General features: G+C 28.2%; 11 protein-coding genes across 11 annotated transcripts; 7 read left to right on the top strand and 4 right to left on the bottom strand.

Annotated features, from left to right (window-relative positions):
* Positions 1–22: 22 nt before the first annotated feature.
* On the top strand, positions 23–3,487 carry BX663DRAFT_507911 (P-loop containing nucleoside triphosphate hydrolase protein). The gene is made up of 10 exons (XM_051527410.1): positions 23–404; positions 488–646; positions 714–828; positions 935–1,593; positions 1,684–1,933; positions 1,997–2,110; positions 2,174–2,244; positions 2,317–2,388; positions 2,439–2,644; positions 2,749–3,487. Exons 1-10 carry the CDS (start codon positions 96–98, stop codon positions 3,059–3,061), a joined length of 2,268 nt encoding a protein of 755 aa, XP_051383208.1. The 5' UTR covers positions 23–95; the 3' UTR covers positions 3,062–3,487.
* Positions 3,488–3,993: 506 nt separating this feature from the next.
* Positions 3,994–6,095, bottom strand: BX663DRAFT_44421 (uncharacterized protein). The gene is made up of 5 exons (XM_051523611.1): positions 5,846–6,095; positions 5,588–5,788; positions 4,812–5,336; positions 4,289–4,669; positions 3,994–4,205 (listed from the first exon to the last, which is right to left on the bottom strand). The coding sequence occupies exons 1-5, from the start codon at positions 5,874–5,876 to the stop codon at positions 4,198–4,200; spliced, it is 1,146 nt and encodes a 381-aa protein (XP_051383207.1). The 5' UTR covers positions 5,877–6,095; the 3' UTR covers positions 3,994–4,197.
* A 783-nt stretch (positions 6,096–6,878) lies between these two features.
* BX663DRAFT_507906 (splicing factor 3B subunit 5/RDS3 complex subunit 10) lies at positions 6,879–7,707 on the top strand. Its single transcript, XM_051527409.1, has 5 exons — positions 6,879–6,999; positions 7,076–7,109; positions 7,239–7,284; positions 7,379–7,502; positions 7,560–7,707. Exons 1-5 carry the CDS (start codon positions 6,997–6,999, stop codon positions 7,605–7,607), a joined length of 255 nt encoding a protein of 84 aa, XP_051383206.1. The 5' UTR covers positions 6,879–6,996; the 3' UTR covers positions 7,608–7,707.
* A 647-nt stretch (positions 7,708–8,354) lies between these two features.
* BX663DRAFT_507902 (FtsJ-like methyltransferase-domain-containing protein) lies at positions 8,355–9,735 on the top strand. The gene is made up of 7 exons (XM_051527408.1): positions 8,355–8,402; positions 8,462–8,549; positions 8,643–8,712; positions 8,810–9,000; positions 9,067–9,119; positions 9,189–9,496; positions 9,555–9,735. The coding sequence occupies exons 1-7, from the start codon at positions 8,370–8,372 to the stop codon at positions 9,682–9,684; spliced, it is 873 nt and encodes a 290-aa protein (XP_051383205.1). The 5' UTR covers positions 8,355–8,369; the 3' UTR covers positions 9,685–9,735.
* Positions 9,736–10,552: 817 nt separating this feature from the next.
* On the top strand, positions 10,553–11,471 carry BX663DRAFT_44325 (uncharacterized protein). Its single transcript, XM_051523557.1, has one exon. It carries the CDS (start codon positions 10,785–10,787, stop codon positions 11,358–11,360), a length of 576 nt encoding a protein of 191 aa, XP_051383204.1. The 5' UTR covers positions 10,553–10,784; the 3' UTR covers positions 11,361–11,471.
* An 88-nt stretch (positions 11,472–11,559) lies between these two features.
* BX663DRAFT_433825 (rab-GTPase-TBC domain-containing protein) lies at positions 11,560–12,684 on the top strand (the record flags this gene model as incomplete). Its single annotated transcript, XM_051523021.1, has 5 exons — positions 11,560–11,725; positions 11,789–11,835; positions 11,896–12,019; positions 12,077–12,537; positions 12,652–12,684. 5 exons carry the CDS (start codon positions 11,560–11,562, stop codon positions 12,682–12,684), a joined length of 831 nt encoding a protein of 276 aa, XP_051383203.1.
* A 1,791-nt stretch (positions 12,685–14,475) lies between these two features.
* On the top strand, positions 14,476–15,333 carry BX663DRAFT_507889 (multi protein bridging factor 1-domain-containing protein). The gene is made up of 3 exons (XM_051527407.1): positions 14,476–14,527; positions 14,595–14,683; positions 14,850–15,333. Exons 1-3 carry the CDS (start codon positions 14,521–14,523, stop codon positions 15,195–15,197), a joined length of 444 nt encoding a protein of 147 aa, XP_051383202.1. The 5' UTR covers positions 14,476–14,520; the 3' UTR covers positions 15,198–15,333.
* Positions 15,334–15,427: 94 nt separating this feature from the next.
* Positions 15,428–17,670, top strand: BX663DRAFT_507881 (malonyl-CoA decarboxylase). Its single transcript, XM_051527406.1, has 7 exons — positions 15,428–15,922; positions 15,982–16,018; positions 16,087–16,130; positions 16,230–16,310; positions 16,383–16,547; positions 16,642–16,694; positions 16,754–17,670. Exons 1-7 carry the CDS (start codon positions 15,827–15,829, stop codon positions 17,181–17,183), a joined length of 906 nt encoding a protein of 301 aa, XP_051383201.1. The 5' UTR covers positions 15,428–15,826; the 3' UTR covers positions 17,184–17,670.
* Positions 17,671–18,691, bottom strand: BX663DRAFT_507869 (Longin-like domain-containing protein). Its single transcript, XM_051527405.1, has 4 exons — positions 18,530–18,691; positions 18,350–18,459; positions 18,104–18,267; positions 17,671–18,026 (listed from the first exon to the last, which is right to left on the bottom strand). Exons 1-4 carry the CDS (start codon positions 18,599–18,601, stop codon positions 17,719–17,721), a joined length of 654 nt encoding a protein of 217 aa, XP_051383200.1. The 5' UTR covers positions 18,602–18,691; the 3' UTR covers positions 17,671–17,718.
* Positions 18,692–18,862: 171 nt separating this feature from the next.
* Positions 18,863–19,557, bottom strand: BX663DRAFT_507866 (uncharacterized protein). The gene is made up of 4 exons (XM_051527404.1): positions 19,385–19,557; positions 19,249–19,298; positions 19,114–19,159; positions 18,863–19,046 (listed from the first exon to the last, which is right to left on the bottom strand). Exons 1-4 carry the CDS (start codon positions 19,508–19,510, stop codon positions 18,948–18,950), a joined length of 321 nt encoding a protein of 106 aa, XP_051383199.1. The 5' UTR covers positions 19,511–19,557; the 3' UTR covers positions 18,863–18,947.
* A 1,204-nt stretch (positions 19,558–20,761) lies between these two features.
* On the bottom strand, positions 20,762–21,884 carry BX663DRAFT_507863 (uncharacterized protein). The gene is made up of 5 exons (XM_051527403.1): positions 21,756–21,884; positions 21,570–21,663; positions 21,374–21,504; positions 21,138–21,308; positions 20,762–21,072 (listed from the first exon to the last, which is right to left on the bottom strand). Exons 1-5 carry the CDS (start codon positions 21,841–21,843, stop codon positions 20,891–20,893), a joined length of 666 nt encoding a protein of 221 aa, XP_051383198.1. The 5' UTR covers positions 21,844–21,884; the 3' UTR covers positions 20,762–20,890.
* Positions 21,885–23,472: the final 1,588 nt, after the last annotated feature.

The following is a 23,472-nucleotide window of genomic DNA, read 5'->3' as shown; positions in this document are numbered from 1 at the left end:
CTCTTTTTTTTTTTTTTTTTTTTTTTTTTTTTTTTTTTTTTTTTTTTTTTTTTTTTTTTTTCTCTTTCTTTTCATTTATAAATTATATACAAATCATGGATGAACACGAATCTTCAATTTTAAATAAAATTATTCAAACAAAGACTCCAAAGACTCAGTTTAAACATTTATTACAAGTAGATCATAATTTAACAGCGTATGATGACAAAGTAGTGAATCCTGCTAAAAAAAGAACTTTGCAGGAATTTTTAGATGATTATAACTCTACAAAAACATCATCTATTGTGATTGAATCTGATGAGGAAGATCCACCAGAAATAGAAGATGAAGAAAAGATAAAAGCTTTAAAAGAGATAGAATTTACAATAAATAAAAAACATTGTCAACTATTAAAAACGCATCAGGTATAAGCTATTCTTAATTTCATAACCATATCCTGGTTGTTCTTTCAACTCATATACATATATATATATACATATATATATAGCTTGAAGGTCTTCAATTTATGTGGAATCGTATTTATAAAAAACGTCATGGCTGTTTATTAGCACATACAATGGGATTAGGCAAGACATTTCAGACGATTGTGCTTTTAACAGCATTATATGAGCAACTTCAACAAAGTCCATCGTCTAATTTTCCAACTGTAATTACACTTATATATATGAATACATATATATATATAACTTTTAAATCCGTATTTATATTGTTAGGGAAAACGAGTATTAATACTGGCACCATTAATCACATTGTCAAATTGGGTAAACGAGTTTGATAAATGGTCTGTTAATATGGAAAACGTGATTGGAGAAGTATTTACTTTTTCAGGTATATATACATATATGCATATATATACGCATATAGATATACACATATAGATATATACACATAAATATTTAGTTGATCTACTCCTAATATAGTACGATTCATTTAGGACTTGGATTTCGAGATACAGATCGCTCACGATTTTTAAAATATTGGTATACACATGGTGGTGTTATGTTGATGACATATGAACAATTTCGGATTTTATTAACTGGGAATAAAAGGAATGATAAGATAAGAGATGAATACTATACAATGCTTATCAATCCAGGTGCAGATGTGATTGTACTAGACGAAGGACACCGTATTAAAAACTCAATGGCATGTATTACTAACTTGGTCAAACAAATAAGAACACAGATTAGAATTTGTTTAACAGGATACCCTCTGCAGAATCATTTAAGTGAATATTATCACATGCTAAGTTTTGTTGCTCCAGACATACTTGGAAGTCCTGAAAGTTTTAAAGCTTATTTTAAGACTCAAATAGAAAGATGTTATGCAGATTCAAGTATAGCAGTCAAAAGACAAGCGGCTCTCAAATCAATTGTATTTCGTTTACTGACCGAAAATGTAACTCATAGACGTGATGGTACCATCTTAACCAAAGAATTACCACCAAAGACAGAATATGCAGTTTATTTTACAATGAGTCCAGTTCAATATGAAGGCTATGTTAATATATTACAACTTTCGAATGGGGTTAGCCCTCTTACTGGCTTACTTATTTTACGTGCAATCTGTAATCATCCAAAAATATTCCAATCAGTGAGTTTTTTTTTTCTTCTACAAAAAATAAAAAAAGGAGGAGAGGAGGAGGAGGAGGCCAACGTATTTACTAATCTATTTAATATTTAGTTATTAAAAAGAAGACAAGAAAAGCAACGAAAAATAACGATGAATAAAGAATATGGTACAAGGAACGTGGATATTGCTGATAATGAAGTTGAAGACGAAATTGTTAGTATTCCAGAAAATACGACTGATGGCATGATTACATTAGCTGCTTTGGATACAGAATTGATTGAAGATGATGAAGTGAATATATTTGAAAAATGGCTTTCTAATGGTGGCTTTGACTGGGCAATTAGTTATTTAGAAAAATCAGGTAATAAAGCAGTCTATATATTGAATACGAAGAAGAAGTGAATTAAATGCAATTTTTTTTTAGCTATTGAATCATGGAAATGCTCAGGAAAAATGTCGTTTATTGTTGATCTTGCAAAGGATTGTCAAGTGATGAAAGAAAAATTAATTATTGTTTCTCATAGTGTAGCATGCTTGGGTAAGAATTGTAGTTTTAACTATTTTTTTTACAATTTACTAAACATATAATTTATTGTTATAGATTATATCCAGCATTTATTACCTGTGTTTGGTATTAAAATATCCAGAATTGATGGAAGTACAGTAACCTCGGTAAAAAAATAAACTTTTTTTTTTTTTTACTTTAGTTCTACAAACAGTTATCAATACATGATTTATCAATAGGAACGTCAACTTAATATTGACCGATTTTATAACGAAGATGAGAATATTGATGCCATGCTTCTTTCTGCAAAAGTAAATATAGCAAATTTAATTCAGAAAAAAGAATCTAAATTATTTTATAGGCAGCTGCTATTGGTATTAATTTGACTGCTGCTAGTCGTATTGTTTTAGTTGATCAGGATTGGAATCCATTGTATGATGAACAAAGTATTGGTAGAATTTTCCGACTTGGACAAAAGAAGTCTACTGTAGTTTACAGATTAATTTCTGCAACTACAATAGAAGAACGCATATTTGCACAAAGTATACATAAGCGTAATATAACAAGGTAATTTATAAATAATTGCTTTTTTTTTTTTGTCAAGATAAATTAGCTTATATTACCTTTTCTTTTTTCAAAAATATACACATATACGTATTTATATTTAAAAGTCGCATAATAGATAATAAAAAGACAATCGATGTTTCAAAGGAAGAAGTAAAGAATTACTTTGCTTTGCCATCAAGTAATTTAAAACCAATAAACGTGGATACAGTTGAAGAGAGTATTAAAAACGATTTTATTTCATTCAGTTGTTTGAAGCAAAATCGTGATTGCATCACTCAATTTATATTGCATGACCAAGACAAGTTAGATAACACGAATTATGAAGACATGCTAAATATGGATGAAGTGGATATAGAACAAGCAAAACATGAAGCAAAGATACTATTAAGAAAATGGAAAAAAAGGCAGAGGTGTTAAATAAGGGTGTCTATATATATATATATACAAATATACATATTTATTTATTGTATGGATGATTTATCACCGATTTATTTATGCAAAACATCTATTATAAATAACAACAAGCATTAAATGAATGGAAACACGTGAATATGGATGTTGTAAAGCTAACTCTATTTCATGTTCTTATTTAAGGAGACCTAATTATGTATATACTACTGTTTTCATAAATTATTGACATTTTTTTTTGATTCAACTATCTCTATCTCTCCTTATTGGTCAATAAGAATAACACTTTCAGGAGTAATTAAAACAAGTGGTTAAAATGAATTGAATTTCAGAGTAAGATCAGCACACACATATTCATACAGAATAGAAAGGAAAAGAAAAGAAAAAATATACGAATATGATTAAAGGGAAGGGAGAAGAGATGCTATCTAGTATGTACGTATATTTGTATGTATGTATGTATGTATACATGTATAAATACATATTTGTATATAAAAATATGTATACAAATAAAAGTGTATATTTATATAAATATGTATTAAAAAAAAAAAAAAGAAAAAAAAAAAAGAAAAGAAAATATATATATAAATATATACATATACATGTATATAATAGATACACGTTATTACATACAAATATGTTCTTTATGTTGGTCATCTTCTGATTCACTTAAACTACCTAATCTTCTTAATTCAGCTTCTTTTAATCTTTTAAGTCTTTCGCGCCTTCGTCGATAATAGCCATTCTTTCGTTTTGCTTCTTCAAGACCATGCATGAAGATATCATATTGACAAAATAAGCAGATCCAATCATCTGAAATAGGATTTTCAAATAAAGTAATGTCAGATGATAGAAAACCTCCTGGAGCTATATCTTCTCCTCCTCCTCGATTAGATCTCTTTTTGTTATTCGTCTTCTTTTTCACAGTTGAAGAGGAAGGAGGAGCAATGATTTTCTTTTGTCCTTTATTAGTCTCTGTTTGATTCTTTATTGGCTTTTTCTTTTGTGATATTGATTTTTTAGTTGAATTTGTTGTGACTGATGGAATGGTGACTACCGCAGTACTGACAGAAGTTCCCTTTGTAGCTTGAATTGTTTTTAATTTAGTCTTTATCCGTTCTCTCATAGATTCAGATGATTTTAGATTAAATGGCTTATTGATAGATAAATTATGATTTGAAGAAGAAGAAGGTATATGTAAGCCCATCTTTTTTGAATCTATAAAATACTCATTACGAATTTCTGTCACTTCTGCAGTTGTACTACTACTACTAACGTTATCTTGCCAGTTTCTTTCTTTCCTTTTATTATCCACTTTTTGTCGTTGTTTATTACTAATCACTTTATTGCCAGCAGAACATTTCATCTTCTTGATATTACTCATATCCTCGTTTAGAGTTATATTTGATGATGGTATTCTATTAAATAAATGACTTGTGTTATTAGCATCTTGGACTCTATTAAAAGGATAATTCGTAGATCCATCTTGAGTTCGAATAGCGATTGTAGTTGTAGATTTATCTTGATGCCTTTTCCAACGAGGTTTTGGTAAAGGTAATATTTTTCGTTCTGATATATAAAGTGTATCGTTATTGAGATGATTTTCTGTTCCTTCATCTAAGTAGATATATATATACATGATCAATATTAACATTTATATATATATATTCATATTCATTATTCATATGGCTATTACTTGTCGTTGCGGTATAATATTCATTTTTATGATAATGATAATGGCCATTGATAGCTATGTTACCATCATCATATTCATCTTCTTCTTCATTAGGAATCGTCGTATTTGTACTATAACCATATGTGTAATGATGATTTGTATTAGGTATAGAGGCTGAAAAGGAAAACTTGAATTCAGGAGATGGAATAAAACTTGTTGTTGCTGACTGAGGTGAGGGTATAGGTGTTAAGGGTTTATTGTTGTTATTTAACCCAAAATTAAAATCAAATGATGCTGTATCATCCGACACTTTATGGTTTTTCATCATAGAAATAAGTTGTTCCATCTCTGCAGGCTCTTTTCCTTTTTCGGTATCAATCGTATTTTCTATAATTAGTAACGGCTTCGTTTGTTGTGAGGTAGTAGAAGATAATGAGGGCGCTGATGAATTGACTGTATTCAGATTGGATGCTAGTTTATGTCCTGTGGATCGGAATCTAGGGGTTTTAATTATTCGTGGCGGCTGTGAAGGATCTCCCTTCATGTTGGCTAATTGAAAAAGATGATAACCTGACCAAGCTCTTTTGGGTATTATTTTTGATGCAATTTCTATTTCAATAATACAATTTTATTAATATTAGGAATTAGATGAAAAAAAAATAAAAATAATATACAAAATAAAACAAAGAAAAAGTAAAAAAAAAAAAAAAAAAAAAAAAAATAAGAAAAAGAAAAAGAGGGAAAAAAAAATAAAGAAGAGAAAAAATATATACATTTATAAAGAGCAAGTAATCAAAATTAAATGTAGAGATACATACATTAAAATGTTGAAAAGAAAAAAAAGAATAGTGAGCACTTACCAGAAACGTTTTGTTTATATAGGGTAGCATCTTCTTTTACTAAAGGTGTTTGAATAATGGAGGAAGACATGGAAGGTTCATCTGAATAAGAAGGGGATTCGTTTAAACTTATATAAGGAAATTTTGCAGAATGAAAAAGCGGAAGTTGCTGGGTGACGTCGTCTTGTGAAAAATTTCTGTCAAACAGCATAGTAGATACATCTAAATCATTTGAAGAATCAATAGATTGATGTAATGATTTCTTTTTTTTTTTATCACCATGTATTAAAGTCGAAACAGCTGGTCCCATTTTTAGTTAGTTTTATTCTAGTAGAATAGATTCCTTTCCTATATTTTATTTTATGCTTTTGTTTTTTTTGGTTTTGTTTTGTTTTTGTTCTAAATTTTCTTATCAAGTTTTAAAGTCCCTTTTTATATATAAAAATGGATTATATATTTTTTCCTCTTCAAATGATTAATAAGAAGAAATTAATGAATGGAAAAGAAATTAAAGAAAAGGAGAAAAAAAAATAAATAAATAAAAAGAAGTATGTAAATAAATAAAATAATTAATCGACCAAATTGATGACTACATAAAATTACACTAAGCGCGTTATATAATAAGTTTGTAAATCACTTCATGTACACTACACTTGTAGTACGCATATTTCAATAATAAAGCATGTGTTGTACCTAAATTGAAACGATTGGGAATTTTTTTTTTTTTCTAGGACGATCTGAGATAAAATTATTCAGTTACGAATGCGTTAGTCATAAACATAATTTTTTATTTTTTAGTACAGTGATAACAGGCTTGACTATTGTCGTTAGTAATTAGCTTGTAAATATGAATGAAAATGAGTTGCAAGTGTTTATTTTTATATTTCTTTTTCTTACAAGTTTGAGTGATTGAGCTTGTTGCAGAAGTAATAATAATAATAATTGTTGTTGTTGTTGTTGTTGTTATTTTTTAAGCATAATAATAATAAACTATGCTTCTATATACGATATATATGCACCTTCACTTGTAGACTATAATATGGCTTCAGTCCATATATAATTAGAAAAGCTTAGTCATGTATACTTTCATTTGTCTGTATAATAAACGCATACTAAAATAATATGTAGACTATCTAGTATGTTCCTCAAATAATACTTAACTTCTTGTTATAGATGTTCTATAAAAGAGAGTAAAAACTTTGAAGTTCTAGTCTTTATTTTTTTTTTATTTTTCAATTTTGCTAAATTGATTTCTCACTTTTATAGAATTGTTTATTGAGGATTCTTCTTTTCTTTAGCTGTCTTCTTAATTTCTTGATCCAAAATTTTAGATCGTTAAATTTGTGACGACCTTTTCATGGAAGGAATCATATTTAGAGAAAAAAAAAACAACAGCAAGTGAATTATCTTTCTTTCAATTATAGTAAATTATGGTATATAATTATTTACATTAATTTATTTTGATTGTAAATCTTACTTTTTTTTTTTCTTCTCCTTATTAAAAACTAGGATCGTCCTAATATTAATAGTCAAATTGAACATTGTAAACTAAACTTAATTATTGAAAATGAAGGAATCAATACTGTCTTGATTAACTTTTTTTTTTTTTTTTTTTTTTTTTTTTTTTTTTTTTTTTTTTTTTTTTTTTTTTTTTCCTTTTACTCTTTTTTAGTACAATCAAAATATGTTGGAACTGGACACGCTGATACTGTGAAATAGTAAGAACAGCATTTCTTTAAGTAATCTTTTTTTTTTATATTCTTTGTATAAACTAATCATAGATTATCCTTGTTTTTTTTAAAAAAAAAAAAGTGAATGGCTCACTAATCAACATAGAGATTCACTTGCTTCCTTCATGTGTCATAATTCTTTACTTTCTTATATTTCTGTAGCTGAAAACGAATGCAAAGCACGTGTTAAACATAATTTGTTAGAGGTATTTTTTTTTTAAAGGAAAAAATAACAAACAATGATTGCTCATCCATTCATTTAGAAAATGCTTCAACCTTGTGGACCACCACCTGAAAAAGAAGAGTTTTAATGTACATAATCTTTATTTTTTTTTTGTGGAAAAAGAATAATAACAATTAAACTTTTGTATTTATCTTTTGATGATAAAAAAAAATAATCGTATCAACATAGCTTTTTAACTTTTTATTCAGACGACTTGAACAAAATGCAATGAATAAGATTATCGAAGCCTGGATAATTCAAAACTTTGAATGAGATAGATAACAATTGTTTTAACTTTCTTAGCAAAAATGTCCTTCACAAATATTTATTTTAATCCAGTTCTTTTATAATTTTCGACACCATTTTCTTTTAGTGAATAATCATTAATAGGTTCTAATTATACTAGATTTGATAAAACAACATTCTTTTTATTTAATGATTTCAAGCACAAATCAACCTGGTTAAATTAGTGAGATTATTGATTGCGACCTTTTTTTTATTATTTATTTTCAAAAACAGAGCAATTTAGATATTCGTAGACTAGCAGATATATATGTATTGATCAACTCTTCTTTTCTATTATTACATATGTATATACATAGTCTTCACGCTTCATTTGTTATTTTCTCCTAAAGATATAAAGAAAAAAAAAACTTTAATTCAATATAAAGTAAATTCAGTCTTTAAGGCAAGAAAGTTAACAAAAGATCAGAAATGTAATATTAAAAAAAAAAATTGTCTCGATTTAATTTGTATACTATTATGACTACTTTTTTGATAATAATAATAATCATAAAAAAAAAGCCTTTTTTTTTTTTTTTTTTTCTTAAAAACTGATCAATCAACTAGAATGGGAAAATCATCAAAAGATAAAAGAGATGTTGTATGTATAAATCAAAGTTAATTTTATCCATTTGAAGTTTAATAAACAATAAACAATAGTATTATCGACTTGCGAAAGAAGAAGGTTGGCGTGCGAGAAGTGCTTTTAAATTATTGCAATTAGATGAAGAATTCAACTTTTTACAAGGTTTGCATCGATCAAAAAAGAAATCAACAGCTTGTTTAATTAATCTATGTGTGTGTGTGTGTGTGTGTGTGTGTGTGTGTGTGTGTTTTTAAGGTGTAAAAAGAGCAGTAGATCTTTGTGCAGCACCAGGCAGTTGGTCTCAAGTGCTTTCTAAGCGTTTAAGGTAAGTGTCATGTTCAAAAAAAAAAAAAAAAAAAAAAAAAAAAAAAAAAAAGTACAATGTATCGCCTATCTTGACTATTCTTATTTATTTTTATCAGCGAAAATCACAAACAAACGCCTAATGAACCAGAGCCAAAAATTGTGGCTGTTGACTTACAAGCCATGGCACCTTTAGAAGGAGTCATTCAACTTCAAGGTGATATTACTAAAAAATCCACTGCAGAAAAAATCATTTCTTATTTTGATGGTGAAATGGCTGATATCGTTATTTGTGATGGCGCACCTGATGGTATGTAGAATGACTAAATATGAAAATGAATTTATATTCATTTTTGTTTCTTTCTTTACTTGACAGTGACTGGTCTTCATGATATGGACGAATACATTCAAGCTCAATTATTGCTAGCTGTATGTAATTCATTTTATGTGTTCATCATCTTATCTCCAATCCTTGCTTGCTCACTCTCTTTCTTGTAGGCCCTTAATATTACAACTCATGTTCTTCGTCCTGGTGGAACATTTGTAGCGAAAATATTCCGTGGTAAAGACATTACTTTACTTTATAGTCAACTGAAGATATTCTTTCCAACAGTGACATGCAGTAAGCCTAGAAGTTCACGTAATTCAAGTATAGAGTCTTTCATCGTATGTCAGAACTATCAACCACCACCAGGATATACACCAACTATGGCCAATCCTTTATTAGATTTACAATATGATTCTATGAACGAATTAGTAGGACCTAACAGAACAATTGTACCCTTTATTGCCTGTGGCGATATAAAGTAAGTAGGATTTAAATCATAATGACTGAATATTTATAAATATAAACAATGATTATAGCGGTTATGATTCAGATAGAACTTATCCTTTGCAGGCTACTTATAAGCAATTAGATCCTTTACAGCCTCCAATTACTGCACCTTATAAAACAGCAATGGAATTGAAAAGAAACAATTTTTTCAAAAAATAAGGAGATACGTATTATTAAAAAGAAACTGGATTTTTTTTTTTTTTTTTTTTTTTGTTTAAGCTGAGGATAATGATCGTACGCGTAATAATTAAACTCACTCAAATGTAGTTTAGAATATACTTTATCTTGATAATAGTAATAATAATAAAGTATAAATCATCTAAAGGCAAATAGGTACAAAGTTATTAGATATACTCGAAAATCTCCCATCAACGATAATGAAAATGATTACTACATCACTATGCTCGTTAGGGTTCTCTCTTTTCGATACCTTGTTATTAAGAAGAGATGATTCAATTATGACGATGAGCAGCAGTAGAGTAGTAAGGGTTCGCTTTTGGTCGAAGATGGGTATCAGAGCTCATATAAAGCCCCCTTTTTTTTTTTAAAAAAAAAAAAAAAAAAAAAAAAAAAAAAAAAAAAAAAAAAACGATGAACAAATCTATACCGTGTAATATTTCAACTACTGTTGAGGATTGTACTGGATAGGCTAACCATATAAGAATCACATTGGGGAAAAATGGTTTGAAGAAAAAAAAAAAAAAAGCTCTATAAAACCATCTATATTTTAAATTGGTTCATCTAATAAATAAATATTCTTGTCCAAATCTCATAAAAAAGAAAAAGCATTGCACTTTTAAGACTTACAAAGATAATAAAAAAAAATCGGTATTGTTAAAAATTGCAAAGTAAAGAGGCGCTAATTCTTCGTGTTACCTAACAATTAACAGCATATTTTATATTCTTGATTTGTACAGTTGCCATCATTTTGAGTATGAACAGTAGCATTATGAATAGTAAACTCCGCTTTTTTAACCAAAAAATAAATAAATAAATAAATAAATAAATAATAAATAAATAAATAAATAGATAAATAAATACAAATCCATATTTACATTTATTGTTCTATTATAGATATTATAATGAACAATTTCTTTATTCATTAAATAACTCTACTTTATTTTATTTTTAAACATTATATCGATCTTTTCTGAAACTTGTTTCTATTTCATTATTTTATTTTATTTTATTTTTGTTCTTTTTTTTCGTATACCCAAAAAACCCAATTCATCTCGACTTGAGTCTGTTACATTTATATAATGTCTTTACCATCTCGGACTGCCGCTACAGAAACAAAGACGCTAGAAGAAAGAGTAGACATGAAGAAATATAAAACTCGTCAACGGTCATCTTCCTTTAATCATTCCATCATTCGTAGACAACTGTCAGATTATTTACTGAGCAATACTAATCCACCTTCTCAAAATAGTAAACATATCAAAAGAGCACCTAGTTTTAGTTCACAGCACCCATCACTGCGAAATCAAACGTCTCATCACAATTTTTTAACTGTTCTTAATAATAGAACTGGAGCTACTTCTTCTATTGACGAATCAGGATCAGAGGAAAATGATGATGATGATGACGACGACGATGACGATATTATATCTTCTTATTTTCATTCTACAACAGACACCAAATTATCTATAATGACACCCTTCTCGATAGTAGAAGATGATCCTCGACCTTTAATAGGTAAATACCATCATTTTATAATTAATAGTCTATTTATTATTAATTATTGTCAAATAATAAAGATTCCCCAACCCCGATATCCTCAAATGATCATAATAGCAGTAATAAATCCCTTGCAAACTCATTCAAAGAAAAACTAGCCATTTCTCGTAAAAAAGGAGAAAATAATCAGCGACAATTATATGACGACGGTTCAAATACTACCTACCCACCTCCTCAAAAGCAAACAGGAGAAAGGTATCTTTTTTTTTATTTTATTTTATTTTATTTTATTTTATTCATTTTATTTTATTTTATTTTATTTTATTTGTTTCACTGTCTAATAATAATATGCATACTATGTCTAGAGATCAATACGGATTCTTGAAAAGTTCACAATGGGTTACTGAGGAAGACTATAATGAGTTTCAAAATAAATATGCACCCATTATGAAGCGAAGATTATTAAAATGGAAACAACTTTTAGCAGATAACAATGGTCAATGGCCTGCAAGAAGTAATAAAAGTAATTATTTATAAATAATATGTGTATACATATAAAATGCTTATTCTTTTTTTTTTGATATAGTTAAACGTTACATCCGAAAAGGTATACCACCTGATTTAAGAGGACAGGTAAGGAAAATTGAAATGTGACAAAAAAAAGAAAAAAAAATTAAATGATAGTCTTTTTAGGCTTGGTTACATTATAGTGGAGCAAAAGCAAAAATGGAAGCAAATAAAGGTTTATATTTTGATTTGGTGAAACATGCAGAAGAAATAGGAAATGAAAATGAAAATCTTGATATTATTGAAAGAGGTAGTAAAAAAAATTATATATTCACTTTGCTTATTTTTATTTATGTGGTTTGATTAGATTTACATCGTACATTTCCTGAAAATAATCATTTTCGTCCTGAAAACAATTCTTTATCAAATACAGAAAAGAAGATACCCATCATTCAATCTTTAAGAAGAGTTCTTTTAGCTTTTTCGATCTATTCCCCTTCAATTGGTTATTGCCAATCATTAAATTATATTGCAGGCATGTTGCTTTTATTTATGAATAATGAAGAAGAAGCATTTTGGACATTTGTAGTTTTGATTACCGATATTTTGCCATCCAGTATTTATGATGTGACGATGGAAGGTGCCAATATAGATCAAAACGTGCTGATGAGTTTAATCTCCGAAAGACACCCTCACTTGTGGAACAGGATCTCTGGAGGGAAAACGTTTTGGGAATGTGAAGAAGAAGCGACTGTAGGTATGCCAACTTGTTCTTTAGTTACTAGTCATTGGTTCTTAACTTTGTATATTAATATTTTACCGACCGAGGTATGTATAAAAATGAAGGAAAAAAAATAGATGTGATATGTACATATGTATATATTTATATCTGTATTTATTAAGAATGTATAGTAAGTTCATTTTATTCTTAATTTATTTTAGAGCGTATTACGTGTTTGGGATTGCTTATTTTAGTGAGTTTTTTTTTTGTTTATAGATAGATATAGAAATATATATTATACGAAAACAATGCTAAAGTCAATTCATAGTGATGGACAAAAAGTATTATTTCGTATTGCTTTAGGCATATTCAAATTAAATGAAAGTGAGATTTTATCCGTTCATGATCCTTTAGAAGTATTTCAAGTCATTCAGGTAATAACATTCAATATCATTTATTATCCTAGTTACCCTGAATACTTACATTTACATTTAGAATATGCCCAAGCGTATGATTGATTGTCATAAATTAATTGACGGAACTTATTTACAATATGCCTCTACAACACGAATAAGTGATGAAGAAATTAAGGAGCGTCGAGAGCTGTTCAGAAAGCGAAGAGATGAAAGACGTCGCAATATTCCTGTACAGAAAGGTTACAAGTTACTTAAGAGAGGAACTGTACGTGGTGCAATTATTCACAGAGCGAAAGAAGCTCGTTACTATGTCGAGAGAGCAAAAACTGTTAGAAAATAAAGATGCTAATTTATAAATTACAAAGAGAAGAATGCGTACTGTAATATTAATGAAATAGGTATAAACTACATGTATTTTGTTTAAAAAAAAGAAAAAAAAAAGGCCAAAAAGATCCATTATAAATAAATAAAAGAGAACTATAGAAACCTCTTTCGTATTCTCTTTATATATAAAACAACAATTCTAAATAATGATATACATATTCTAGTATATATAAATCTTTTAGCTGGAAAGTGATAAGTATACACACACACACACACAGCCTAAATCACCTTCTCCAAATAATGAATCAATATGATATACTCGTATACACGTTCCTTCAGTAAGGCTGCTATATCCTTCATTTGTTAACCTCTTTGTTATTTATACCTAACCATATGAAGCTCTCCTTCCCCCTCCTCTTTTTTTTTTTTTTATTAAATATTTACACAAGACCATTTAGTGTAAGAACTTACACAAATAATGCTTTTATAGAGAAAAGAAGAAGCATGTATATGTAAACAAAGCATATTTTATTCTTATTTTTCATAGATGGTAGAGTTGCAAATAAAATTGAAAAGCAATAAAAAGATTTGATTCATCTATTATGTTACAGCTTTTATATACCACAATTTTACTACTGGTACTCAGACATCGTTGAAGGTATGTTGTAAAAAAAAATATACAGATATATAAATATATAATATCTTAGAACGCTTTATGCTAAATATGGATATTTTTGTGACAACGCATATTACATAATGATTTTAAATAAATGATTCTATTGTGATAATAAATAGAAAGACTTTATTATGAGATTGCTTTCCTTCTTTTTATTATCTAGTACTCGTTAAAAGTGTATATCATAAAAAAAAAAAGCTTTGAATTTGTTTCTATTAAAATAAATTAAGCTAATTATGTTATAATATCCAAAAAAAAAAACTAATGCTAAATAGATGTAATATTTCTTATAACAAATGCTTAATAGTATGAGTATAATTTTTCAAAATATTACGCTTATAATAGGAAATAAAAAGTTTCTACGAGTAAAAGTAAAAAAGCTTCGAGTACTTGCTTTGTTTTAAAAAGTTTTTTTTTTATGAGTTCAAAAATTAAAACTGCGTCCTGAAATTTCTTTCTATGGCCTTCCAAGATAAGTTCCATTTGCTTAATCTTATTGGTAATTTGTTGCCACATCAATACTAATTGGAAAACAAAAAAAAAAAAAAACTTCAGCAGCTGCGGTTATTTATACGAATAAATAATGATAATAATAATAAAATAAAAAAAAATCCCAAGTTTTCAATTTCTTTTTTTTTTTTTTATTTCCTTAATTTATTTTATATTATCTAAACATGTCTGGTAAGACCATTTATATTGATATTTAGTTAGCAAGTCAATATTTGCTAAAGGTATATTATTTGTATAGACTGGGATAAGACTACCGTTCTTCGCAAGCGTGACCCTACAAAGGCAAAGGTTGCTCGTAGCGAATCTGATCTTAATGCTGCCAGAAGAGTAAGTATATCAAAAGAAAGATAAAAGATAAAAGGAAAAAGGGAAAAAAAAACGGATAAAGGGAAATATGGAGAGAATAAAATAAATAAACATGTATTAAAAAAAACAAAAAAAAAAAAAGTGCGTTTAAAGGATAAAAGCTAACTCGAACATTTTCAATTTTTAGGTTGGTGCTGCTATTGTTACTGAAAAGAAATCGACCGTAACCAACTCTAGTCATGCTGATACAGATCATCGTCGTATTGCTAAACTTGACCGTGAAAATGACGTTCCACCACCACCTCGTGTTGATATGTCTGTTGGTAAGGCTATTCAAAAGGGACGTCAAGCAAAGGGTATCACACAAAAGGACTTGGCTCAACTTATTAATGAAAAGCCTCAAGTTGTAAATGAATACGAAGCTGGTAAGGCTATTCCCAACCAAAACATTCTTGGTAAAATGGAGCGTGCTCTTGGTATCAAGTTAAGAGGAAAGAATATTGGTGAGCCTTTGACATTTGGCAAGAAGAAGTAAAGCTATACATAAACAAATACATGATATACATATAATACATACGCATATATATACATATATATACATATATACATATATATTATGCCTTATATATACACATTTATAACCTTTTTTATTCTTTCTTTACAAGCATCGCATTTGTTAATAATAAAAAGATGAATAATTAGATGTTAAGTCTTCCTTTTCTTGACTAAAATAACATGAACACAATTATGTAATACACAATCCTATTTTGTGAGAATAATGTATATTGCGCCTTTTTTTTTTTCTTTCTTTCTTTCTTGTCTTGTTCTTCTTTTAAAATTTAGATACATATGCAAAGGATTTTATTAAACTTAAATGGCCCTGTTAACGTTTTTAAACAAAGAATGTTACTAGTATCTTCAGTTCCTCTTCCAAGTCATACAATTAATAAGAGGAATGAATTTGATATTCGATATAATGCTAATCAAACTATTAATCTTCAAATGCGTAGAACATTGACTTCATCAGAGACAATAGAAACAATAAATAATAATAGTAGTAAGTGCAGTTTAGTCAGACTTGTATATAAATATATGATATGGATTGTTAACTACAGATATATATAAGCTACAAAGATTTTTTCGGAAAAAAAGAATTTAGTTATTATGCAAGAATTACTACAAAGTATTATGAAAGAAGACAATTCGTCTTTACTTGGTTATACAAGGAAATTTCGTAAATTGTATAAGCGACTAGATAAAGTAACTACTGCATTTAATATACCTTTTTTTTTTATTACTGAATCTTATACACACAATAGAATGAAAAAAGAAAGACCTTTGATCTCTTGATAGAACGTAAACGATGATTTTTTTTTTTATTTATAACTGACTAAAAGAGATATATATTGACAATCTAATATTAGAAAGCTACTATTTTAATAAGTTGGGTCACACTAGCCACAATCAAGTATGTTTATTCATTCATTTTATGTTATATTATATGAACGCAATTTAACAAAAAAAAAAAAAAAATCCTTACGACCCTCTTCCTTATCTAAAACTGAAGTTTGGTCAACTTTTTGATCGAATTCATCAAGTCTTGCCTGATGGACTTAAATTTTTGATTGATATAAGGGCGGATTTACTTGTAAATTATAGACAAGCGTGTTATTCATGTACCTAAGCTTATGTGTTTACATATGTATATGTGTATATATAGGATATTATAGACACAGAGAAAAGAAATAATTCTGCTTCCTCATTGTATACTCGATTCTCCGATTTAGAGCAAGATATTCGTTTAAAACTAAAAGAATATATAACTAAATGTTTAAAGTTAGAACAAATAAAATGGCAAAATACCTCGGGAGATATATTAGAAAAAGTAAAGAAAAAAATAAATAAACAAATAAATGGTATCAATGACATGCCGTCCAGTAAAAGGAAAAAAAAAGGAACTAATTATATTTTTCATATAGATTTGTACTTATGAAGCTGTTCATGCTGTTCAGGACTGGAAAGATTTGAAAAGGTATTGTTGAATTAAGAATGAGTCGAGTCTATTATATTATTATTCTTATAGTGTTGAAGACGGTTAGGACCTGATCGCCGAGTTTATGGTTTATTTTTTGAAGATAGTCTGAATAAAGCGAATGAGCCACTTGTATTCATTCATGTTGCACTTGTTCCAGAACTTTCAACATCAATTCAAGATATTATAAATGCAAAGGAATTCTTCTTAGATAACGATGAAGAGGAAGATAGGGTTATGAAACGACAGCAACAGACATTCAAATATGCTATATGCTATTCAATCACTACTCAGAAAGGATTAGGTGGAATTCATTTAGGTCATTATTTAATTAAAAAGGCCATAGAAAATTTGAAACAGACTCATCATCAAATACACACATTTGCTACTCTTAGTCCTATTCCGGGATTTCGAACATGGCTAAATAATAATATCCATACTATAATTCAAGCGGAATTTAACACTATAAAGAATTGGAAAATGGTATGATAATGTGTCACTACTACTAGTGCTAGTACTAGTACCAGTACTACAGCACAATATAATCACTTGTTAACCATCTTTAGTAAAATCTTCTTCATATTAAATAATACAGAAATTAGATCGATTTAATGATGAGGATAAAGAAGAATTAAGGTCGCCTCTAATGAGTTTATGCGCGAGATATATTTTAGATGAAAAAGACATGAAAGGAAAGAATGCTTTAGATCCTGTTGGTATGTATGATATCAGAAGAAGTTCTTACATTTTATTAACCATTCATATTAAACTGGCTTCCTAATGTTATAAGCTAACTTTCATCTAAAAAACGGTGCTTGCGTCCATCAAATTCATTGGCAAGCTGATACCTCAAATAAAGGCTTCCAACAATCATTTGGTATTATGGTCAATTATAATTATATTCTTAATAATCTAGAAAGTAATCAATATTTATACAAGAATAAGGGACATATTTGTATAAGCAGTCAATCCCTCTCTTAATAAACTAAACTATTATTTTTTTTTTTATTTCCTATCTGGTTGATTAAAACCAATAATAACGAATCAAAAGGACGAATAAAATGACGGAAGCAATGATAACAAGAGGACCATATTTACGATATAATGCTTGTAAATTTAAATGACGTGCCTTATCCTTAAACATCTTTGCACTGTCCTTTAATTCACCAGAGATAGTACTCATACGATCCAAGCTATCTCCACGCCATAATAAATCTTCCATATTTTTAGTCATAATACGCGTCACATCTTGTAAATCTTCATTTAATTTTGTCAAGTTGCTTTGAGTTCGTGTATCTTGATATATTCTTTTTGTTTTTTGCATAAAAACGTCTAGTATTTATATTCGAATCGTAAGATTACTGCATGTTATATATATATATACATGTATATTCTTGCATATATTTTACCAAATTTAACAAATGCATAAGGTCTTAATCCAGGCTTATCAACTTCATTACCATAACTCATATTAAACTCTTTAGCCAATTCCTCTAAATAGCTAAATGCAAGTTTACGAGGATATGATTTATCACAAATACACAAATAACAAACGCTTCCTTCAATAATATAGCTATATATATACATAAAGCAGATAATTAAACAACATAATCCATGAAAACAAATATATTCTATACAAAGAAAAAAAAACTTACTGGAATACATATTTTCCTGACTCAATAGAGCATCTCGGTTCAGAATTCATATTAAGTCGTTTAAAGATGGTCTTTGCTTGTCCTTTATATTCAGCTAATTCATTCTCGACCTTTATATACATGTATAATATAAATAAAGACACACACATATATATATAATCTATGTTTGCATATGTATACCTGTTCATCATCCATACTAGCTGCTAATGGAAGACCATCAGAGACTCTTGCAATAATTGTTGTTTTTACCATTTATTAATATATAATATTCTGCACTTGAAATTCAAGTAAAAAAGAAAAAGTTATAACACACACACAAAAAAAAAAGAAAAGATAATTTAATACACTTTGATAAAAAAAAAGCGTCTTTGTGACGTGGCAGCAGCAGAAACTTTTATTTCTCTCAATAAAACTCGACCAGTTCTTTTCTTTTCTTTTTTTTTTTTTTTAAGCTAGCCTACGTTTACTTGTGTATATGCTTATTCCTTTTTTATATATTTTCTATCATGCCATATAACATACATACATAATAAACGTAAAAAAAATTTTCTTTTTTTTTTAAGAAAAAAAAATTGAATAACATGTTTATATATTCTATTTAATTGCTAACTAGGAAATTCATAGAAGCTAAAATATCGTTATTGTTATCTCTCAAAACAGATTCAGCTTGCATTTTAGGAATCAAAAATTGGTTCATCTATTAAAATAGAATATTTGATAAACAATACTTGTTGCATTCCGCGTTTTTTTTTAAAAATACTTACTAAAAATTCAACATCTGTCTTGGCAACAGCTGGTATAGTTTTTACTCTAAACAAAACCAGAAAAAAAAAGGCATGATCTTGTCAGTAAGTGTGGCTCTATAAAGATATACGCGAAAGAAGAAGAAAAAAACTTACTGAGTCGATTTCTTATACTCTTTCGCTAATTCTTGCAATTCAATTAAAAACTATAATAATGAACATACATCTATAATTTAGCTTTTTTTTTTTTTTTCAAAAAAAAAAGAAAGAAAGTTGTATATCTATTATTTACTTTAGCAAGTCTATCTGCAGCTTGTTGTCGACTATTAATTTCATCAACTGCCTTTAATGCATTAGGATCACCATGTGAGCCGTGATCATGAGTACAATTGGAATGATCATGATGATCGTGAGTCATTTTAATTGTCTACTAAAATATATTAAAAAAAAAAAAAAAAAAAAAAAAAAAAGGAAAATGACAACATATTTAATTCTCTTTCTTTTACATGGTTTAAACTCCGTTAATAAAGTAAACAGGATTTTGTACTTCAATGCGTTTTATAAAGGTTTAAATTTATATTAAACGCAGCAAGATTCACCGAGTCATATCATCAATGAGCACATTAGTAACTTGAAAGTCTATTTTATTTTTTTGGTCAAGAGCACAATATAATTAGTGAAAGGGGGAAATAAGGGAGCCAATCATGAGGCTTTTGCCCTGATTATAATGATAATGAAGGCAGACTTTTTTTTTTTTTTTTTTTTTTTTTGGGTAAACGAGGTAATTGTATTTATCTAAATTATTGTCCAAGGATGAACAAAGAAAAGGTGTTAAAATGTATATGTAAATAAAATGAAAGGGAATATGAATAGTCTCTAGAATTTAAAGTCAATAACGTATTTGGAGACATATTGATAACACATTGCTTTTGAGTGGAAACGGAATAGTTTAAATGATCCAGCACTAATATAAGCAGAATAACTCTAGCTTTTAAATCATGTTTGCCTAAACAAATATAAATTGTACACTAGGAGTAAACTGCGTTAGAAGCAACAAACTTATTGTTTCTGATGGATGGGAGAAGATCTTGCCGAGTCAATCTTTCATAAGAGATAGGACGAGTATTTCAGCAGTATTGCAATTACATTCCTACAGCATTGCAACAGCTTTTTGCAAACAAAGTCGCCATAACGATCTGTTATTGTGGGTGTAAGTTTTCTTTTACAACATGAATGACAAGTCTACTTCATATAAAATATAAATAAACTATCTTAAAATAATATTAGAAGAAATTATCGTTTTTTTTTTTTTTTTTTTTTTTTGGAAGCTTTGTAATATCTCTACAGTAAGTATAATTGAATGGCTGCATTTTTGTCCAGTCAATCATGTTTAGACATCTTTTTTAAAGGCGATAGTTGGAATCTTTATCTTATCTAGATAAAACTTGTGTGGTGATCAATATTAGATTTCTTTGACTACTATACAATAAAAAAAAAAGGCTGTCTTAAAATAATCTCAATAATTATATACTCTAATTTTAACTTGAAAGATTAAAAGAGCATTTCTAGTCTACAGAACAAGTAAAATATACCAACTAGAATCTAATTCGTACAGCAACTGAATTTAAACTATATTTATCTTGTTTAATCGACTAAAGTAAAACATGTATAGAAACAGATAATGAAAGGATATTCTGTCAAAGACTCTAATACAAAAAGAAACTATAAAAGCCAACTTATTTAACTGTATATATGTATATATATATGTATGTATGTATGTATCTATTTATATGCTATTTTATTTCTTGTTAAATAGTCCTTTTTGTAACCATTTTGGAATAGATTTCGATGCTGATTTTTGTTGATTAGTATTATTTGAAATGGATGAAATAGTAGGCACATGTGATGAAGATGATTGAGGAGAAGCAGCAGGCGTTAAATCTTGCTTCATATCGAGATATATTTGCTTTAGATCTTTTCCTGTAAAAAGTAATACAAAAAAAAATTAGATATTCCTACTATTATCACAGTTAGGATAATTCTACCTCCTTCTCCTTTTTCAATCCAGCCAAACAACACATTTGATGCTGGAGATAACCCAGCTTTGAACAAACTAATTGATGGTTCAACCAATTTAGTACGGGGTGGCAAGCAAAGTACAAATTTACGCTCAGGTGTTTCTAATAAAGATCTTATGAATTCATACAACGCGGACACTGATAGTGTATCATAAGAATAAGTTTCTAATGTATAACATGTTTGTTCCTTCTTCAACATTTACCTTTTTCTTTTGATTGGAAAACGGCTTGTACAATTGTATGATCAGGCATTCGAACACGAATTGTTGTTTTAGGATATCGTTTTAATTTTTCTTGCTCTTCACTGTCTCTCATCTTTTGTGTTTTTAATGGTCTACAAGAGAATTAAATCTCTATTTAAATAAGTGATCGGTATTAATTATTTTCTTATATTCTCACCTATTTTCAAGATTTTGACGATATTCAAGTTGGGATTGATACAATTGTTTGAGTTCATTAGCACTTAGTTTATAAGCAGACTCTGGCAAATCAGCTAATAATAATAATAATAATAAAAGTAGAGGGAAGAGAAGAATCAATGAGCATCGTAAATAACTATTGAATGACTCTGTTTTAATCAATTACCAATAGGACTAGCACTTTTTGGTGGATTCAATATTTTGAGCTCCCTATTAAAAGTATTTTGTTCTATAGCATCTGTAACAGTTGTCATTATGATTAGTGTTGTTCTTTTTTTTTTTTTTTGTGAAGAAGATAAAAATAAAAGAAAGAGGAAAGTATACACGCAAATTTATTCTGCTTTCTTAACGGAGATTAAAATTAATTTGTAAAGTTAACAATAAATATATTGCGTAGTTAGTTAGTCAAAGAGCTTCATTTATGTGAAGAGCAGAAATTATCGTATAGAATGTGTTATGTTTCCAAACTTCTTAGCAAAAAAAATATATATATTTATACATATATTCTTATTAATATTTTAACAATTGATCTATATTGTTTCAGTATTCATTAAACTAATAAGATGTACCTGAATATTATAAGCAGGAATGACTTTAACTGCATACAAGCCTATAAATGCTGTAATATGTTTTATTTCATTTGTAAAAAAAATAAAATGAAATAAAATAAGTATTCGGTTAACTAATAATATTAATATCAATAGAGGTATCTTCAAAAAGATTGTAAAGTACTATTGATTTATTTTAAAATGCCTTCGACTCCTAGTTTTTTACTATAGGATTTCTGTGATTATATTTGCTGGCTCTTCTAGTCTTTATATAATAAATTCCAAGTGTTCAAGTATCAGGTTGAATGGCTCGAAACATGTCAATTATGTATTTTATAACCCTTATTATGGTGGTAGATAATAATATAGTACAGTCACTACCTGATGCAATTAAACAAGGATTATGCTTATTTCTCTTGGAGTGCATATAGAAAGGCTTGGCCGAAAAAAAAAATATACCTTGTAGGCAATTGAATGTATGATTTTGCATATTCACGAATCAAAGGGAAATGTCACCGCAATCAGTCATGTTTATCCCTAATATAAAAAAGAAGTCTATTATCATAACCCTTTATATATAAATATATGCATATAAATGTATATAATTCATTCCTCTCTTTTTACTTTCGGATATAAATGATGATCTACTTGTTATCTTGATGCAGTTTGATCCTTCACAAATACCTGCAGCAGACTTTAGTTCTCACAGCGACAAGAGTATTGTAGAATGTACAAATTACAGCAAGAGAGTGTAATTTTTACTTACATCCTCTTCTCAACTTCGAAAAAAAAAAAGGAGGGTAAATAAGCATACGTTGGTAAACTGGAGAAGTAAGAATGATAACCATTTTTTCCTGTTCAAGAATAAGCTCATTAATAAAAATAGAAATACAATCAGTGAAATGTTTATCCTTGTAAGCAATTACAATAACAAATGCAACCATTCATGATTTCTTACGTAAGAGTATTTGCTTTTCTTTGATGAGGGTGTACATATGTCTATAAATCTTTTGTAGCCAATAAAAAATTGGTACGCGTTGAGCTTAATTATTTAATAAAGCAAATACAATACATTTTATTTTTCTTTAGCAAAAAGAAAAACTCGTTAAAAGCCCAACATGCCGATAAAACAGAGTTCAATTTGCTGGAAGAAGAAAATTATTTATTTATCTCGTAAGGCCCTAATCCATCTTGTTTTATTCTTTTTTTTTTTCTTTGATTCCTAACGTATTAAGAAACAATATTTTAAAAACTCTAGCTATCATTATCGGCTTTATTGTTCAAATCGTCTCTGCAACTGAACAGCAAGACAATACACAACAGACTGTATAGCAA

This window comes from Cokeromyces recurvatus (genome assembly GCF_025118155.1).
Source record: "Cokeromyces recurvatus strain NRRL 2243 chromosome Unknown BX663scaffold_11, whole genome shotgun sequence".
NCBI lineage: Eukaryota > Fungi > Mucoromycota > Mucoromycetes > Mucorales > Mucoraceae > Cokeromyces > Cokeromyces recurvatus.
Note: the sequence above shows the minus strand (reverse complement) of the source record. Positions and strands in the feature narration are given on the sequence as shown.